Source organism: Artemia franciscana, chromosome 1 (assembly GCF_032884065.1).
Source record: "Artemia franciscana chromosome 1, ASM3288406v1, whole genome shotgun sequence".
In the NCBI taxonomy this organism is placed as follows: domain Eukaryota; kingdom Metazoa; phylum Arthropoda; class Branchiopoda; order Anostraca; family Artemiidae; genus Artemia; species Artemia franciscana.
In genome coordinates this window covers 758,272-778,640 of record NC_088863.1, presented here as the reverse complement: position 1 = coordinate 778,640, position 20,369 = coordinate 758,272, and the positions used below count along the sequence as shown (strand labels likewise).

Below are 20,369 nucleotides of genomic sequence, written 5' to 3'. Positions count from 1 at the left end.
AACTTAGCTTTTTAATCTTGATTTGTTTAGCTTATTTTAAACCAAATCTGGGCGTACTCAAACACAAAACAAGAAAATTGATATGACAGTAAACTTAGTTTTGGAATCTCAATTCGTTTAGCTTGTTATACAAATTTAAATGTTTTAATCTTGATTATTTATAATAGCAAAGCCAATTCTGGGGTAAGCGATCTGAATAAATTGGCGACATAGTTTTGATCATCATCGCTTAATAGCTTGTTTGCTTGTTTTGCTTTTTCTTTCTTTTAGGCGCTTTATTTTTACTAAGATACAGGCACATACACATTTTATAACGATGAATCTTTGGTGGTCACAAATTTTCTGAGGAGAAAAGGCAGAAATGGTACTTCAAGAGTAATTTGTGTCGTCATTTTTAATTGAAGCTGATGGCGAAACCAAAGGAAAAACGATATTGAGGCTCACCTTCAGCTAGAATATATAAAGCTGTGGTGAGGTATTCAGCGGAATTTGAGCTAATCTTTTGCTATACTTTTTTCGGGCTTAATCTGAAAACTGATTTTTCTTATTTTCAAAATTCTTGAATATAATAGCAAGCTTTGGGCCCTTTCCCCATTTTAATGGAGATTTTTATATTATGAGTCTTCTGATCGATCAGTCCGAGCGATCTTTTGATCGCTTTTCATCGCCCATGACTCTATAAGCTGAGCCAGGGTCGACCTAATTGCTACCTAAAGAAATTTAGGGGGGGGGGGCACGGGAAGATATGGATGATTTGCCCCCAACCACGCATTGCCCTTCCGGCCAAAGGCAGAGAATCAAGGGATCGGTACCTGAGCTACGCAGACCATTGGTAAGCATGCATTTTTAAGTTTAAGTTTTGATCGTAGTTTCAGATTACTATCCTATATACTACCTTTACTTCCCCACCCTTCCATCTCTAATGAATACTGATCTAACTTCCCATTCTGGTCCACCGATTCGCATTCTGTTAGCAATCTATTAATTTCTTTTGAAGACAGTTGTAAGGGAAAAAAAACTACCAACTTTGCAAAATTAAAGAGGATAACTTTATTATACAGGTCAAAATAAGCAATTTTTAGGAATTTCAACGAAACTTTGTTTTTACAACTTTTATATGATTTTTAGTAAATTTATGGTAAGTTGTCGCAATTACCAAGTTACATATGAGGATCATATCCAAGAATAGGTTGGTGGACTCCTTGAAATTAATAAAATACAAATATTGAGGCAGTGAGTAAACCGTTTGGTTAATTACAGAGTGAGTCATGACTTGTCTATTGAGAGGTAGGTCAATTGACACCCTGGCAATGGTAATGAGGAAAAACAAAAACCACAAAGAACTGAACTGTGCCTTTCAGGTTTTGCTGAATGGTTGCCAAAAAGTAGTTTCTAAATTATTTTTTTTTTCATTAATATTGCATAACAACAGACAGGGATAGACCGGAACTGCTGATAACTAGTGCGATGCTTCAGGGACGCATGTTGGAAAAAAAAAATTCAAGAGTGAGGGGACTAGTAAAAAGATAGTTTTTTTAATAATAAAGTTAAAAAATTTTATAGTTAGTAAATAGAAGTTTGATAGTTAGTAAAAACAAAGTCAAAATATAGTAAAATAAAGTTAAAATATATACTTAAATTGCTGAACTGATTTTTAAATCACATTCTATTCAAATTGAAGAAACAAATGTTTTTAGCAAAAATTAAAAAGTGGTATTTAAATTCAACATAAAAAACATTTATCTCATATAAAAAGTAATAACTTTTACGGGCATAAATTACAACGAATAATAAACTCAAACTTAAAGTAAATATAAAATAACACAAAAGAGCTCCGCTTCCCCTCAAACTTCCACAACGACTAATGTCATTTGTTCTTTATTGAAAAGGGGAAGAATAGTAAAAAGATAAAATAGTGGGGATAAAAGTAAAAAGAGGAGGGGGGAATAGTAAAAAGATCTGATAATTTGAATAAAAATCGCTTAAAAGTTAGAGAAAATTAAGGATTTCATGAGGGCCAAGGTTGCAAGATCTTTCACCACCCTTGCGTACGTTCCTATCGTATGCATTCACTAGATACTGCAAAATATGAAGTTAACAATAAAAGGTCAGAGTAAAAACTTTGCTGCTTAAAAATCACAATATATTCTGGCATATATATATATATATATATATATATATATATATATATATATATATATATATATATATATATATATATATATATATATATATATATATATATATATATATATATATATATATATATATAATATATATATATATATATATATATATATATATATATATATATATATATATATAAAAATAAGTTGTCTGTCTGTCTGTCTGTGGATCAGGTGACGTCATGTTTCTGTGTCGGCTGACGTCATGAAATTAGTTGTCGTCATTTTTGCTTTGACGGTGACGTCATTAGACCGAGACAGAGGGAATATAAGTGACGACCGGGAACCTCAAAGAGAAATTACAGACTGGGACACCCGGACACAAATCACGACCGGGACACGGGGAATATAAATGACGACCGGGACACAGGGACACAACTACAAGGGGGACGCCGGGGGCACAGGCGGGATATATAAATGACGACCGGGACACAGGGATTGTTCGAATAGAAATTACAGACCGGGACACCGGGACACAAATGACGACCGGGACACCGGGACACAGGGAATATAAATGACGACCGGGACACTCAAAGAGAAATTACAAACTGGGACACCGGGACACAAATGACGACCGGGACACAGGGAATATAAATGACGACCGGGACACAGGGACACATCATTAGAATAATGAGGTATAGATCTGAATACGGATTGTTTTTCCCATGGACAATTATATGTTGCATGTTCAAGAGTCAGTAAACCTGACAATCTATTTATATGCACAGACAATGGGACAGCGAAGAATGTTGTATATTCGCATGTTTTACGTAGTTAAAAACATATATTTATATCTATCTCTATTCACAGGTGGGACACAGGGACACAACTACAATGGCCCGTAACTAATATGGCGCGTAACGACTTGCACGCGCGGGGGGGCTTGGGGGGCGCGAAGCGCCCCACCAACTAGGTGTTGGGGTGGCGCGAAGGGCCACCCCAACAGCTAGTCTATATATAAAAATAAGTTGTCTGTCTGTCTGTGGATCAGGTGACGTCATGTTTCTGTGTTGACTGACGTCATGAAATTAGTTGTCGTCATTTTTGCTTTGACGGTGACGTCATTAACGGTATTTGAACGCAAAACCGCGCAGTTAGATGAAAATCCACCTGGACAGCGAGAGTCAAAACATATCAAAACTGAAAATGATAGCGATGATGATTGGGTTTGGTATTTTGACTTGGATAAGGTCATCAATGCCTACCAGATTTAAGTTAAAAAAACAAAAGTTCGTCGATATGTACTTCATAGTGACGCTGAAAAATAAAGAAGAAAAAGAAAACTGAAAAAAGAAAAAACGTAAAAAACTAAAAAAAAACTAAAAAGAAAAAACACTCAAAGAGAAATTACAGACCGGGACACAAATGACGACCGAGACAGAGGGAATATAAGTGACGACCGGGAACCTCAAAGAGAAATTACAGACTGGGACACCCGGACACAAATCACGACCGGGACACAGGGAATATAAATGACGACCGGGACACAGGGACACAACTACAACGGGGACGCCGGGGGCACAGGCGGGATATATAAATGACGACCGGGACACAGGGATTGTTCGAATAGAAATTACAGACCGGGACACCGGGACACAAATGACGACCGGGACACCGGGACACAGGGAATATAAATGACGACCGGGACACTCAAAGAGAAATTACAAACTGGGACACCGGGACACAAATGACGACCGGGACACAGGGAATATAAATGACGACCGGGACACAGGGACACATCATTAGAATAATGAGGTATAGATCTGAATACGGATTGTTTTTCCCATGGACAATTATATGTTGCATGTTCAAGAGTCAGTAAACCTGACAATCTATTTATATGCACAGACAATGGGACAGCAAAGAATGTTGTGTATTCGCATGTTTTACATAGTTAAAAACATATATTTATATCTATCTCTATTCACAGGTGGGACACAGGAACACAACTACCATGGCGCGTAACTAATATGGCGCGTAACGACACCGGGGGGCACAGGGGGATATATAAATGACGACGGCAACAAAGGGAATGGTCGATTAGCAATCACCATCAACAAAGCTCAAGGGCAATCATTAGAATCATGAGGTATAGATCTGAATACGGATTGTTTTCCCATGGACCATTATATGTTGCATGTTCAAGAGTCGCTAAACGTGACAATCTATTTATATGTACAGACAATGGGACAGCAAAGAATGTTGTATATTCGCAAGTTTTACGTAGTTAAAAACATATAATGTTTGTGTGTTGACTGACATCATGAAGTTAGTTGTCGTCATTTTTGTTATGACGGTGACGTCATTAAAGATATTTAAGACATGCGTTCACGTAGAAATCAATTAATGTTTAACTTTAAAATGACTGATGAACTTACAATGGCAACAGCCGAGGAAGATGCTCAAAGAGTCTATGCCAAAAAACTTGCTGCTGATAGAGAAAGTCAGAAAAGAAATCATCTTTTCCACGAAAATAATAATTTAGTGCGTCTGTTCAAAACAGCCATCGATTTGATGCCTACTGATACGCATAAAATTGTTATTTCCGCTGACACAACGCCTCCTGGCCAACATGTGCGTATATACAATGCTCCAACTATCGACGAAGTGGCAATCGTTATGGTCGGTGATCAGTTTTTACCTCGAGATATTATTCTTCATAAGCGAAACGCTCAGTTGTTAAGAATTGCTGAAACTCATCGATGCTACGATGCCCTACAATATCCTATCATTTTTTGGGATGGAGCCGACGGCTATCACTTTAATATTAAATTGATGAATCCAGCCACTAACAAAGAAATGAATAAGAAATGCAGTGCAATGCATCATTATTCCTATAGACTAATGATTCGGCAGGATGAAGACAATTATATTTTAAAATGCCGTGAATTGTTTCACCAATTCGTCGTTGATATGTATGCTAAAATTGAATCAGAACGTTTGCTATATATCCGCCTGAATCAGACAAGCTCCGCTCTGAACATTACATTCATTTGCGAGATGCAGTTATAAATGACGGTAATACCACAAACGTTGGAAGATTAACAATTTTACCTTCGTCATATGCTGGCAGTCCCCGTCATATGCATGAATATGCTCAAGATGCTATTGCGTATGTTCGTCTCTATGGTCGTCCAGATTTATTTATTACATTTACATGTAATCAATCTTGGGACGAGATACTGCAGCTTTTACTTCAAGGACAATCGGCGGTTCATAGACATGACATTACGGCCCGTGTCTTCCGGCAAAAGTTGAAGTCACTGATAAACTACATAGTAAAACTTGAAGTGTTTGGGTCAGTGCGATGCTGGATGTACTCAGTGGAATGGCAAAAACGAGGTTTGCCACACGCACATATACTAATCTGGCTACATAAAAAAATTACTTCGAACGAAATTGATTATGTGATTTCCGCTGAAATACCTGATGAAAATGTCGATAAGGGGTTACATGATATTATTGTAAAAAATATGATACATGGACCTTGCGGTGCACTGAACGAAAATTCACCATGCATGGCCAAAGGAAGGTGCACAAAGCAATATCCTCGACTTTTAGTATCCAACACAATTACTGGCAATGATGGTTACCCACAATATAGAAGAAGATCTACTGAAGATGGCGGTAAAACAGCAATAATAAAGAAGCGTAACGGTACCACCATCGAAGTAGATAACCAGTGGGTTGTTCCATGTTCCCCATTATTATCAAAAACATTTAATGCACACATAAACGTTGAATACTGTAACTCCGTAAAGGCAATCAAATACATATGTAAATACGTCAACAAAGGCAGTGACATGGCAGTTTTTGGCTTGCAGCCCGAAATCAAAGATATCGACGAACATGAATGCTTCTTTCTACGCCTGCTTTTGGTGAATGAGCCCGGTCCGACATCCTTTGAGTATTTGAGAACTGTAAACGGTACTATACATGACACTTACCGTAGTGCATGCCAAGCTCTGAATTTATTGGAGAATGACCAACACTGGGATAACTGCATCAATGACGCGTGCGAAACGTCAACCCCAAGTCAAATTCGTGCATTGTTTGGCATCATTTTAACAACTCACTCTCCATCAGCTCCTACAGAGTTATGGGAAAAATATAAGTCAAAAATGTCCGAAGATATAATCCATCGAAAACAGTTAGAGACGTCAGATATGACTTTTGATTTTACATCAGAAATTTATAACTACACTTTAGTTATTATAGAAGATTTGTGCGTACGTATGGCAAACAAACCTCTTCAGGATTTGGGAATGCCTTCACCTAACAGTATCGCTGCTGTTTCGACATGTGTAGAATTGGATCGTGAACAAAGTTACAGTACGAGTGATCTATTGTCGTATGTACAAAATAACATTTCCAAGTTAACGTCGGAACAAAAAGACATTTATGATACGATAATGCATTGTGTCGATAACAACGTTGGAGAAATTTTCTTTTTGGATGCGCCAGGAGGTACTGGTAAAACGTTTGTGATAAAACTGATTCTGGCATCAGTTCGATCAAAAAATGATATAGCGTTGGCAATTGCGTCGTCCGGAATAGCCGAAACATTGCTGCCTGGTGGAAGAACTGCTCATTCCGCTTTGAAATTGCCTCTGAATTTGCATTCTACAGAAACTCCCACGTGCAATATTTCCAAATCATCTGGGATGGGTAAAGTATTGCAGCAATGCAAACTTATTATTTGGGATGAGTGCACAATGGCACAAAAAAAATCGCTCGAGGCTCTGGATCAATGCTTGAAAGATTTGCGAGGGAAGTTGAAACCCTTTGGCAGCACATTAGTATTGCTTGCGGGAGATTTCAGGCAAACATTACCTATAATACCTAGATCAACTCCTGCAGACGAAATGAATGCTTGCCTGAAAAATTCTAATTTATGGGCACACGTAAAAACATTAAAATTAACTACAAATATGCGTGTCCGATTGCAAAACGATGACTCTGGTCAAACATTTTCAGATCAATTGCTGGCAATTGGAAACGGAAAGCTCCCAGTAGACTCAATTTCAGGACGTATACAACTACCTGCTGATTTCTGTAATTTAGTGACGTCCAAAAATGAATTGATTGAAAAAGTATTTCCGAATATTCTAAAAAATTATAAAAATAATAAATGGCTAAGTGAAAGAGCGATTCTCGCACCCAAAAATATAGACGTCCACGAAATCAACAATATTTTTTTGACCAAGATTCGAGACCAGGCAGTCCTTTACAAGTCAGTCGACACAGTTTTGGAACCAAATGAAGCGGTTAATTATGCATCTGAATTTTTAAATTCCATAGATCCTTCAGGGTTTCCACCACACGTGCTACAACTAAAAATAGGCGTACCAATAATACTTTTAAGAAATATCAACCCACCAAAGCTTTGCAATGGCACGCGACTTGCCGTAAAAAAAAACAATGGAAAACCTAATAGAGGCCACAATCTTGACAGGGCCTTTTGAGGGTGATGCTGTTCTTATTCCTCGCATTCCCACGATTCCAACGGATCTGCCTTTTTCAATTTAAAAGATTGCAATTCCCAATTCGATTAGCATTTGCAATCACCATTAACAAAGCTCAAGGTCAATCATTAGAAAAATGTGGTATAGATCTTAATACTGATTGTTTTTCCCATGAACAATTGTACGTTGCATGTTCGAGGGTCGGTAAACCTGACAATCTATTTATATGCAGCGACAATTGGACAGCGAAGAATGTTGTATATTCGCAAGTTTTACGCAGTTAATTTGTATTGTATCTAACTATCTATCTATCTATATAAAAACGAGTTGTGTGCATGCATGTTTGTTTGTTTGTAAAAAGAGCGTTTGCATATGACGTCATTATTAGTACATACGGCTTTGTATATGCACAGACAATGGGAAAGCCAAGAATGTTGTATACTCGCAATTTTTACGTAGTTTGAAACACATATATAAATCTATCTATATTCACAGGTGGGACACAACTACAATGCCGCGTAACTAATATGGCGCGTAACGACTTACGCGCGCGGGGGGGCTTGGGGGGGCGCGAAGCGCCCCACCAACTAGGTGTTGGGGTGGCGCGAAGCGCCACCCCAACAGCTAGTATATATACATATATATATATATATATATATATATATATATATATATATATATATATATATATATATATATATATATATATATATATAATTTGAAGTGTAGACTGTTTTCTGCAATTTTTACAGATACAATTTTACAAAAAAAAGTATTTCAAAGATTGGGTCTCGCATATGAATGAGCAGTAAGCTCACTTACGACGGCTGAAGCTTTAAGTTAATCATGTGTGAAAGAGCATTGATCAGGCTAGTGCACAAAGTTTTCTTGTTAACATAATCATATAGATGTCAATGTCTATTATCATTTATATAAATTATGTCTGTTATTATATAAATGATAAATTATATGAATTTCTGATATAATATCCAACTGCTTTTTTTCGTAATTGTAGACTTTTTATTGTTAACTTCGTATTCCACTTCTTATTAAATTATGTATTCTTACATACTCTTTCTTATAGAACATTCTTATCCACAACTAAATAAAAGCGTAAACATTAATAGTTGGCAGCTAAATTTTTTTTTTTTTTTGTTTATAATACGAGTATAGAGGAAAACAATAGAACTTTTCTAACTAATTTATAAAATTAAAAAAATATCTCTAGTGCTACAGCAACTTATACTGCAGCATTGAGCGTGAAAGGGGTGCCTCATTATTTTATTATCCATTAATTTGACAGTGTCTCTTAATTCTATCAGTCCTATAAAAATTTAAAAGAATGTACATAAACAGGGATAGAGCATGGTGTCTGAAACTGCAAGAAAAAGCTGGAAATAGGCTAAAATTTCTAAGGCTTCAACTTTCTAATTCTTTGCTCTTTATAGACACTTCCTGTGTATACTTTGTATTCAGATTGTTATTACTTTAATAATTATTTCTGTTTCTCAGTCTTTTTTTTGGGGGGGGGTAGACTATTTTTTCCTATTTACCATAGTTCTTCTCATTACAGAGCCTCATTACAGGATCCCTTTCTCAATGCATATTTGGAGTCAATCGATCCATTCTTCAATAAAAAAGTCACATCTCACTTAAAAATACCACAAATCCCCCTAAACTAACTAAGCATTACCTGGAACTTACAGAAAAGTCGTCGAGAGAAGCGTAAAAAAAAAAGATGCATAAGAAAGTATCTTTTCAAAAATTTGAGAAGGTACTGCAGAAGGATATTTCATCCTGTTGTTTGGTTTGATACGTTTTTACGTTTACGATTTACGTTTACGAAGAAGTCAAGGAAATTGTTCGATTACAAAGCGTTTAAAGGCTTACCTCATGAGCCAATCTAATAGATTCGACCTTTTCCTTATCCTTTTCCAGCAGAAGGTTTTCAAGTTGTGACACTTTAGCTTGAAGGTCATATCGCTCTGCTTCTCTTTCTTCAGCTTGATCTGCCAAAAATTGACGCAAAGATTTTATTTTTTTATCCGCAGCTTCCAACTAGAATAAACGAATACATAAATAGTTAAATTGTCCGTGGTGACGAATTTAAAGTTAAGAGCGACCTGTGTAACAGTAAGTAAAACTAAAAAAAGGGATTTCGATAATAATATATATCAAAACAAGTTCATTGTCACGGTAATTTCAAACAAGTAAAATTTCTTATGCTTAGCATAAGAATATTTGTACAATTTAAAATAAGCCTTCAGTTAATTAGCTATTAACTAGCTAATTAATTATTTAAAAAGGTTTTTTTAATTAACTAGCTTTTTCTTTATTAGAATTTTTTCTTAGAAAAGGAAAAAAAAAGTACTTCCAATAAAGAGGAGGATGATCCTGAAAAAACCCCGAAGTATGAGGCTCATGCACTAAGAGGCTCGAGGTGTGAGCGTGTCCAATATGCAGAAACATGTTATCTTTCTCAGGAGAAGATTGTTTATAGATGCGTGTTTAGGGGCTCGTTTTGGGCATTGGGATTGATTCAGTCATTGATAAATCTTTTGATTGAATTGACGAGATAAGACAAAAAAAAATGCAAATAAAAAAACGAAAATGAAAAATGACGTAATCTAAAAGGATTACCTCAGTACATAAAATACAAGAAAAACATTTCAACAGTGTAATTTAACTTTACGGTTAGTTAACATTACGACTAATCTTTATGGAAGTGGACCTTCTTACGTGGACATGTTCATTTCTCGTATTTGCGTCTATTTTTCTTTCGTTTTATTTAAATTACCATGCGTTTTGAAAAATGAAAAATGACGTAATCGAAAGGAATAAGTCAGCACATAAAATACAAGAAAAACATTTCAACAGTGTAATTTAACTTTAAGGTTAGTTAACATTACGAATAATCTTTATGGAAGTGGACCTTCTTACGTGGACGTGTTCATTTCTTCGTATTTGCGTCTATTTTTCTTTCGTTTTATTTAAATTACCTGCGTTTTGAAAAATGAAAAATGACGTAATCGAAAGGAATACGTCATTACATAAAATACAAGGAACACATTTCAACAGTGTAATATAACTTTACGGTTAGTTAACATTACGACTAATCTTTATGGAAGCGTACCTTCTTACGTGGACGTGTTCATTTCTTCGTATTTGCGTCTATTTTTCTTTCGTTTTATTTAAATTACCATGCGTTTTGAAAAATGAAAAATGACGTAATCGAAAGGAATACATCAGTACACAAAATACAAGGAACGCATTTCAACAGTGTAATTTAACTTTACGGTTAGTTAACATTACGACTAATTTTTATGGAAGTGTACCTTCTTACGTGGACGTGTTCATTTCTTCGTATTTGCGTCTATTTTTCTTTCGTTTTATTTAAATTACCATGCGTTTTGAAAAATGAAAAATTACACAATCGAAAGGAATACGTCAGTACATAAAATACAAGAAAAACATTTCAACAGTGTAATTTAACTTTACGGTTAGTTAACATTACGACTAATCTTTATGGAAGTGGACCTTCTCACGTGGACGTGTTCATTTCTTCGTATTTGTGTCTATTTTTCTTTCGTTTTATTTAAATTACCATGCGTTTTGAAAAATGAAAAATGATGGAATCGAAAGGAATACGTCATTACATAAAATACAAGGAACACATTTCAACAGTGTAATTTAACTTTACGGTTAGTTAACATTACGACTAATCTTTATGGAAGTTTACCTTCTTAAGTGGAAGTGTTCATTTCTTCGTATTTGCGTCTATTTTTCTTTCGTTTTATTTAAATTACCATGCGTTTTGAATTAGTTGTATTTTGTCCCGTCAAGGCGGAACTCACAACTGTATACTATGAATTATACTCTTATAATGTGAATTGTACATCGTGAATGGTATATTTCATGCTTTGTAGTGTTTGTTCTATCATGACAGTTCTTTAGGTTCTAATTTAGGCACTGAAAATACGAAATAAATATCGGGCCAGAAATATCAGCTACGTTTTACATTCGCCTACAGTATTTGCCTAATCCTGCTGGTTTATTTTGTTATTTTTCTTCGTCACATCTGACCAATTCAGTTTGACCACATTTTTTGCCTACAACAGTCTACAGCAGCGATTCCGAATCGGTGGGTCGTAGAAGGGTTACAGATAAGTCGCAACTCGGTTCTTAAACTATCAGAAACAATCGAATAAAATAAAGCATCGGAAAAGATAAGAAAAAGATGTACCGCATCACGAAACGAAGGAGGAGCGAAAAGTGTTTCCCGACCTCCAGTCTTACTGTGGATATCGTGAAATAAGGTACGAAATTGATGCCACTAGTTGTAAAAAGTGTTTGGCGTTATCTTTGAATTTTCACTTTGTGGTCGTGTTGCTGTGTGGTTTAGTAAAGTTTTGAAGATAGACAAGGGTTAAAAACGGGATATTTTGTTAAGAGGTCAATTCCTCAAGTAACTATTGATGAAGGTGAGCCTGGCCCATCAAATACTAAAGTCAGATGAGGGTGAAGTACAGGTGAATGCAAAGAAACCAAAAACTTTGTTCAGGAAATATAGTATCGATTATATTAAATATGGTTTTATGTTTGCAGGCACAGAGGAACAACCCTTACCTCAATGAGCAATATGCTTTGAAACATTGGTAAATCAAAGCTTGAAGCCTTCTAAGCAAGGAAGACACATTTCAACCAAACACCCAGATTACGTTAATAAGCCTATAGCTTTTTTTTCAAAATTAGAAAAAAGTTGATAGCGACTAGAACCAATATGGAAAATGTATCAATAGAACGAGAAAAAGGAAAGGTTACAATGGTTTCGTACCAACTATCACTATTGGTTGCCAAAAAAGGTGTACCTCATACAGTAAGTGAGAATTTCATTTTGTCAGCTGCTAAGCTTGTTTCTGTCTTTGTTTGATGAAAAAACAATTAAGAATACAGAGGAAAATACCACTATCAAGTAAAACGGTTAAAATAAGAATAGAAAAAATACCCAAAAATATAAAGGAGCAACTTATTTCTGCTTTGGAAAGAAATAACTTTTACTCCTTACAATTGGATGAAAGCACTGATATAGCTGATAATGCTAATTTATTAGCTTATGTAAGGTTTGAGACCAAAAAACCAGTAGAAGAAGAAATGTGATTTTGCAGGCCTTTACCAAAGGAAACGACTGGGGGCGATATTTTCAACGGTTTGGACGGTTTATGAAAGAAAACGAAATTGACTTGTCTAGCTGTGTCGGAGTAACAAACGATGGAGCCCGTGCCATGTCTGGCAATTCTTCAGTACCAGCAGCGAAGATCAAGGTAGTTTCTCCATTAGTTGAATGGCTCATACGCATAAATTTAAAGTGGTGGGACTAAATAGTCAGTATAGCTATAACAGGTGAATTGTATAATGTAGTTGTTGTCTGAAAATTATCATTAAAAGTTGAAAATTTCATACGAATTTGTATTTTAGATTGGTATCCTCCAAAAGCTCGTCTTTTGTACATCAGCACCGAAAATTAGGGCAGTTTCTTCATTAATTGAATGGCTCCACTGTATCCTGAAGGAATTTCCAGCGTGGAGTGGTAGGGAGGGGGGGCTCCATAAGAAATTTTTCGGGGTGACACCTACCACCGTATGTACATTAATTAGTTATGTTTTATTAACAAAAACTTATATTAACCATAAATAACCTAACGACATAACGTGGTGTGTTCCATGAAAAAAAAGAAACTACTCTCTTTTTTTCCCTTATGCTGTGGCAACATTTACTGGTAAATTGTATATTACTTAACTAAAACAGGCCTAACCATATAACATGGTACATAGCGAAGAAAAATATATAAACTGGCTAATTTTCTTTAGAATGTGGCACCAATTTGTTGGCAACTTTAGCTGACAGCATCAAAACTGCAAAAATCAATAGGATGATAGCACCCATTGTGTTTAGTCGGCTATTGAACGTATATAGGCTAGTAGGAGATACAATCAGATACAAATCGGATCAGCAGCAAAAATTAAGGCAGGTTCTTCATTAGTTGAATGGATCCATTGCAACCATATAACATAATACATAGCGAAGATTAGACTCACTTGAAAATAAACCCAAGTCTCTGGAGGATCGAGTGGCTAAGTTAAAGAACATTCAAGATAATTTTCAGGAACCATTGTCAAATAATGATACCCGCCTGGGTTCTCTTGAAAAAAAAGATGCATTAAATAGCCAATTAAAGTCCTCATTGATGAGGTTGTGAATCAGGGGAATGAAATTAATCTCACTTGCAGCAGATTAGCAAAGCTTGAATTCGAAAAAATTGATAAATATCTCATATTGTGGAATGTCCCGTGTGAAAAGATATCTGCTACAAAAAAAAATCGTTGCGAGTCTTGCATCTTCAGGCCTTGAATTTGCCACAGTGCCTGATTAAAAAAATTATTGAACAAAATATTTAGAAAAGATTCATCAAAGTTCAGGTACAAGATAAGGAGACAAAAGCAAATTCATTGAAGAATGCAAAGAAACTAAAAGGCAAAACCTTTTGTCATTTTCCAACATCTATGTTAGTGATGACGCTCCCCCAAAGTTCGGAAAATGTTGAAGAATCTCCTTGCAAAAAAGGCAAAATTTCGTGAGCTTGGTTTTGAAGCTTAGGTCTCTATATGTTTCCCACCAAATCTGCATTCCAACTGTTCAAATGGCAAGCATGCAAAATACCTATTAACTGACCCTATTCCTGAACTTACCCCACCGCAAAATTATCATCTAAAATCTAGTGTTGTTAATTAAGTTGTACCCCATTTTGAACATAACTTGGCCGGTGTTAGTGGAGGTCGACTCAGAATGAATCAATGAGGTGAAAAACTAATACAACATTTTGGGACTTTTCTTAATCCCTCGGTTGATTATTAATGGAGTGAAGTATATATAATGGAATGAAGAATACAGTTGTCTTTTTTGTCAGTGTCTTTATTCGCTGGTGTTTTTTTTCTCTTCTTCTTTCATAATATTCTCTTTTGCTTTCAATATTGTAATAGGATGATAAACATTGTATTATTTTGTTGTATTGCTTGAGTTCATATTTATTTAATTGCAAAGTACAAGCCAAGATTTTTTTCTTTTATACCACGTTACTGTTTTAATTATTTTCAGTATTTTAAAAGTATCCAATAGCCATTTATTGCAATTTTTAGTTTCGTAATCTCTTTATTTCGTAACAGACTCATATCTCACTTGCTTTAATTTCAACAGCCTTCACACAAATCTATCTTGTTAACATGTTCACTGGTTATTTGAAAAGATAAATAGTAAGCATTGGCGCACTCGGACAATAAATATAGGTAGGGGGAGGGAGGGCTGACCGGGGGTCCCTGGGTTAACCAACGAAAAACTTAAAAAATAGACTAAACAGTTTTCATGGTATTATTTCGTTTATTTTAGCTCTTCCAATGCAAGTTCTGAGTAGGGACTAAGGAATCAATGATAAAACTAAGCCGGTTAAATAAGATTTAAAAACAAATTTTATTTTTTTTACTGAGGGAGGGCTAGAGCCCCTTTAGCTCTTCCCCCCCCCGTGGGTCAATTTTTTGATCCGGTATATGGGGCTAGTAGTCATCTTTTAATTTGTACTTAATGCAAATTTATTAACAACATGAGTAAGTTATTATTTTTATGTAGCCTATTGTAGATGGCAAACGTCAATTTGACGCCCAGTTTGATTTCATCAAGTGAAGAATAACTAAATTTCCGGTGACATTACCTTTCATATTTTCTTTCTATTCACATTTTTCAATTATGTTTGTGATATTAACGTAAAAATTAATTAATCATACTTGTAATTAGTCTCTTTTTTCCCTCCTATGCTTTACCCTCTCTTGTCTCTTGTAATATTAAAGATCTTTTTTTTTTGCGGAAGCATTTTTTTTTCCCAGCTTTGAAGGATATATTTGTATTTAAAAAGTTTCTTAATTTGTGGGAAGTATTTGCACACCTTAAGGAAGTGAAAGGGATACGGAAGGTGTTGCTTGAAAGGTGTATGAGGAAGTTTGAGGAAGGTATTCCTGAAAGGGATACTTAAGGAAGTGAAAGGGATACGGTAGAATGGTCGTGTGCGCTAAGCGATTAAACCATAAGCAAAGTATTGTTCTGTTAGGAATAGCAAATTTAACTTTGAGTTTCTTTTTCTTAGTTCTTGAAGTAGTCAAGACAATTATAAGGTGTATTTTACCTTTGTGTTTATCTATACCAAAAATGGAGTCACCGTAAGACTTTTAGTTATTTATTCAGTCTCTTTCAGCACCCAGAAATTAAAGAAATTAGAAAGTAATAAGAATAGATCTTGTGTGTAGATATAATGATGTTTCGAATGGAATTTCGGACCTTGAATGACCTTGAATCCTTTGCAGCTTGAGGGTTCGAAATATGTTTTACCGTGTGAGATTGGTGCTATATGCCGTAAAACAGGCAATTTTTTCAATATTTATTATAATAATTGCCAATGGCTAAATTCAAATTATAGCTTTATGGAATGTTTAGCCAATATTTCTGTTTCTCATGTGATAACTTTAACTGAGACTTGGCTTAGGGATCATAATTCAGAGTTGCTTGATCTAGAGGGATATAATTTTTCACAGAAAAATAGGTAATTGTGTTAACATGGGGGCCTTGTCGTATATATTAGATTGGATATTGTAGCAGATTTTCGGAGGGATTTAACTATTCTATTTTTACTATTTAACTATATTATAACTATTTTATCTATTATATATATTATAACTATTTTAAAAGTTCAACTATTCATTGGGAGATGGTGTTTGAGTCACTTGTACTTAATATTCGTTAAGATGCTTATTTTTGCAATTTAATATTTCTCTACCGCCCATCGACTTCATTACATAATGAATTCTTTGATCTTTTGAAGAAGCAGCTTGAAAAGTTGCCTGTGAATCTCCCATGTGTCTTTGCGGGTGATCTAAACGTTGACCTGATTGAAATAAATGTAAAGAAGAGCCTACTACTGAATATTTTCATATGATATGAAATGATATATTGAAATGAAACGATATGAATGAACATGACATGTTAAAACGATATGATATGAAATATATCAAAGGTATGTTGATTTGGATTACTTCCTTCAATCAACATACCTACGAGGGCCACGAATACATACGCGACATGTTTTGATAAAATAGTCTCTAGAGTTAACCCTGATTCCCCCACGTTGTTGTTAATGACCCTTCTGACCATTTCGTTGAGTTTTCGTAAATACAACCGGTATATGTATTTTATATATATATATATATATATATATATATATATATATATATATATATATATATATATATATATATATATATATATATATATATATATATATATATATATATATATATATATATATATATATATATATATATATATATATATGTATATATACATATATATATACATATACATATATATATATATATATATATATATATATATATATATATATATATATATATATATATATATATATATATATATATATATATTAAACTTAAATTAACTTGCTTTGGACAATATTGCTGTAAGCTATCATATTGACTCACAATACACGATGTTCAACATACCTGTTTACAAAGACAATTTGTTTCTTCTTCCACTTCATTAACAGCTGCTTCCAAGGCAGAATGGAGAAGATCCGTCGTTTTGAATATTACTGGAGGGACGGGGCCAGAAAGCTCAGAAAGCTGACGTCGGACTGAAACGATGGTAGCAAAATAATACAAAATCGAATGTAATTGTTCAACAATTTCTTTTATAAATTCAGCTTAAGCTATATCTAATGTGAATAACCTTCGTTCTGTAAAATTGATCTGACATTAATCTTTGCTTGTGCCTTATGAAAGAAAATATTGTACAAGAAAAGTGTTGCCTGAGAGTAAGCAAGATAAACTTAAAATAAATAGAATTAAAATACCGTCAAAATCCTTGGGGTGGGGGTAAAGTTGGAGCCGATTTTCCCAAGTCAATTGAAAATAGCCAAGTGAAAAACGAGCCATATAGTGCCATAAAGGCAAAGGTGTATAAAAGGAAACTGATATCTTACTGTTGATGCTTGAATTATGCTGATCTATCTTTGTTTTGAAATGATTGTTGAAGACGCTAAATTTCAGCTTGGGGAGGGGATAAATTTCTCAAAACTCTCTTGAAACAGAAGGATAATTTCATGGTGGGTCAAAAAATTTTAAGCTTCAGAAAGAATAATGATAAAAGCTCTTCTTTATTTCAAGCTTTTCGACTAGCCCATAGAAAATTTTTATTATAAAATTGTAAGGGGTTTATAAGGTTTTATAATTATAAGGCTAAAGCAGTTTATACTATCCTGTTGCATCTGATATTCGTTAGTTCAAAATTAAGAAGCTTGCAGAAGCTTAGTCTGATACTGGTCAAAGTGAGCTTCATTAAGCCCCAAGCTCTGGAGTAAATTGATAATATAATCTTTAATAACGTCTAACTAACCCTATTCGGGTCCAACCTAAACGCCATCTTCGCGGTTATTTCCAGTGATTTTCGTTTAGCTCCAAGCTTTAGAGAATTTATAATGGATTTTTAACAGTATCTTAATCAAATCTATTCGTTTTCATCCCTAGCACCACATGTGGTGATTTTTGGAGTAATTTATAATGAAGCTCAAAACGATTTTCAATTAACTATAAGCTATGGAACAAAGCAGAACTAGTATTCAATAATATCTTGATTAGCCCTATTCAAATTTAACCGAAGTGCCACCCTAGTGCTTAATAAAAAAAAAAAAAAAACAAGGGTGACTCTCAGCCAGTGAACACAACGAAAAGATAAAGTGGATATTTCGGCAAAGACTTTCGCCAAGCCATCTTCAGTGCAAAAGAAAGTCCTTGTTTTGTCCTTTCTGCCTGGTTACCCTCTAAAGGTTGGTTTTTATTGTACTCAAAACAGCTTGGCAAAGGTTTCAACCAAAATATTCACCTCATCTTTTCGTTGAATTAAATGACCTGAAATCACCTCGTTTAGTCTTTTAGCTGAACGGTGGTACTGATCTTCGTGCCGTTCACACAGTAAAATATGCTACTGATAATCTTGGCATCAATAATTGCCGAATAATCAGGGTAAACATTCTGGGTAAGGATTTAGCAAAAGTTGTGATTTATCCAATTGGTTTTGGGTGTCCAGAAACCAAGGAACTTTTACGGCTCTTAAGGGTCCAGCGTAGAAAACAATGAGATCAGGCGTCTCCAAGTTGACCTATCACATGTCAGGCTCGCGGCTTCTTACACTGGAATGTGGGCTTGGGCGAGAGATTCGTTGGCCTTGTTTTCCACTTTGGGGGGGGGGCCCTCTGGGTCGTTTCTATTCCAGGGTGGGGTTCATGTTAAACACAGCCCATGCTGGGGGATTATGCAGCATATGAAGGAGGTGGCCGTATTAACGATCAGTGCGTTGGGTGAGCTGCATTGAGAAATGAGTTTGCGAAGTACATGACAGGAGGGTCTGATTGCTAACGAAGTCACTCCAGTGAAAATCTCGACTCTTCGAAGATGTTTGGAAAAGCTCAAATAATCGAGCTTTTCAACAAGCTTTGCTCGAAAGAAAGGGAAAAATTCCTTTGAAAATAGCAATATATTGAGTTGGAAACTAATTATCTAAATGCCAAAGCTCCAACTGTTTACACGCTTGCTCTTGTCATTCGAAGCTCAATTGACGATTTCTATTATATAGCATTAAACAAGGTGAACTTCAAATTAAACAATCACTCTACAAACATTTCATTAACCGAGGTCAGAAAGTATAAGAATAACAATGGCGTGATTACTAGGCTATTAACTCATCTTTGTACAGAGAAGACCGTCAAATTAAACTTGTCAATAAACATACTGCGTTCTGAAATTCCTCCTATTTATGCTCAAGGTTGTCAACCTTCAGGGGGTCTCTAATTTTAGTCAGCGGGCTATTTATGAAAAATATTAAGAGGGTTCTAAGTGTGAAACAAGTCATAACCTATTATTTTTTGCACCGGAAAAATGGACAATTTTTCAGAAAAAATATACAGTGTCGTTTTCAAGGAAGCATGGAAATGTACGTGTACAATTACTGCTCGTTTAACTATATTGAAAAAAAAACAATATTTGAAAAAATTTTCAACCTGTCTTGCTATTTTTCAAACTAGTAATGACTTTCTAATACGTTTTCTTGTTCATACCGTGATTATACTTATTTTACAGATTCGGATGCAGCATAAATGGATCCTGGCGCTCAATATTGATCTGAATTATTTATTTCGTGGTTTTCGGCACAGCCGTGCCTGACACAAATCATTTGTGGCTTTTTATTATAAAAAAAAAATAAAGTTCAAGGATTTTCAAGGAAAGGATTTTCATCAAAGGAGTTCCAAGAAAGGACTTTGGAGAAAGAAGTTTCAAGACGATGACTTTGAAATAAGCCAAATCTTTATTTTCCAGGAATGAGTTCCAAGAAAGGAGTTTCAAGAAAACGGGTTTCAAGTTGATAATTTTGAAACAACCTGAAATTATATCCATCTTTTATTCGATCTTCCAAATGATTAAGTTTAATTATGTATATAATAATTTGAAACAACAAGATTCAGTGAAAAACATTTATTTTTCTTTTTTAGCAAGACATGCGACTTTCAATTCTGAAATATCTTCGAATTCTCAAGACATTTCAAGACCAT

At 34.9% G+C, this 20,369-nt stretch overlaps 1 protein-coding gene across 5 annotated transcripts in view; it reads right to left on the bottom strand.

Moving 5' to 3' along the window:
* The window catches only part of LOC136043803 (girdin-like), a 161,902-nt gene that overhangs the window by 57,255 nt on the left and 84,278 nt on the right, over positions 1-20,369 (bottom strand). For all 5 annotated transcript variants that reach the window (XR_010621735.1, XR_010621737.1, XM_065728725.1 and 2 more), the window contains exons 6-7: positions 17,269-17,399; positions 9,542-9,709 (exon numbers count right to left, since the gene is read on the bottom strand). Coding sequence is in view for 3 of the 5 variants with exons in the window: in XM_065728725.1 (XP_065584797.1) it covers positions 9,542-9,709; positions 17,269-17,399 (299 nt within the window). In the remaining 2 variants the exon portion in view is untranslated. The remainder of the gene's footprint in view (positions 1-9,541; positions 9,710-17,268; positions 17,400-20,369) is intronic.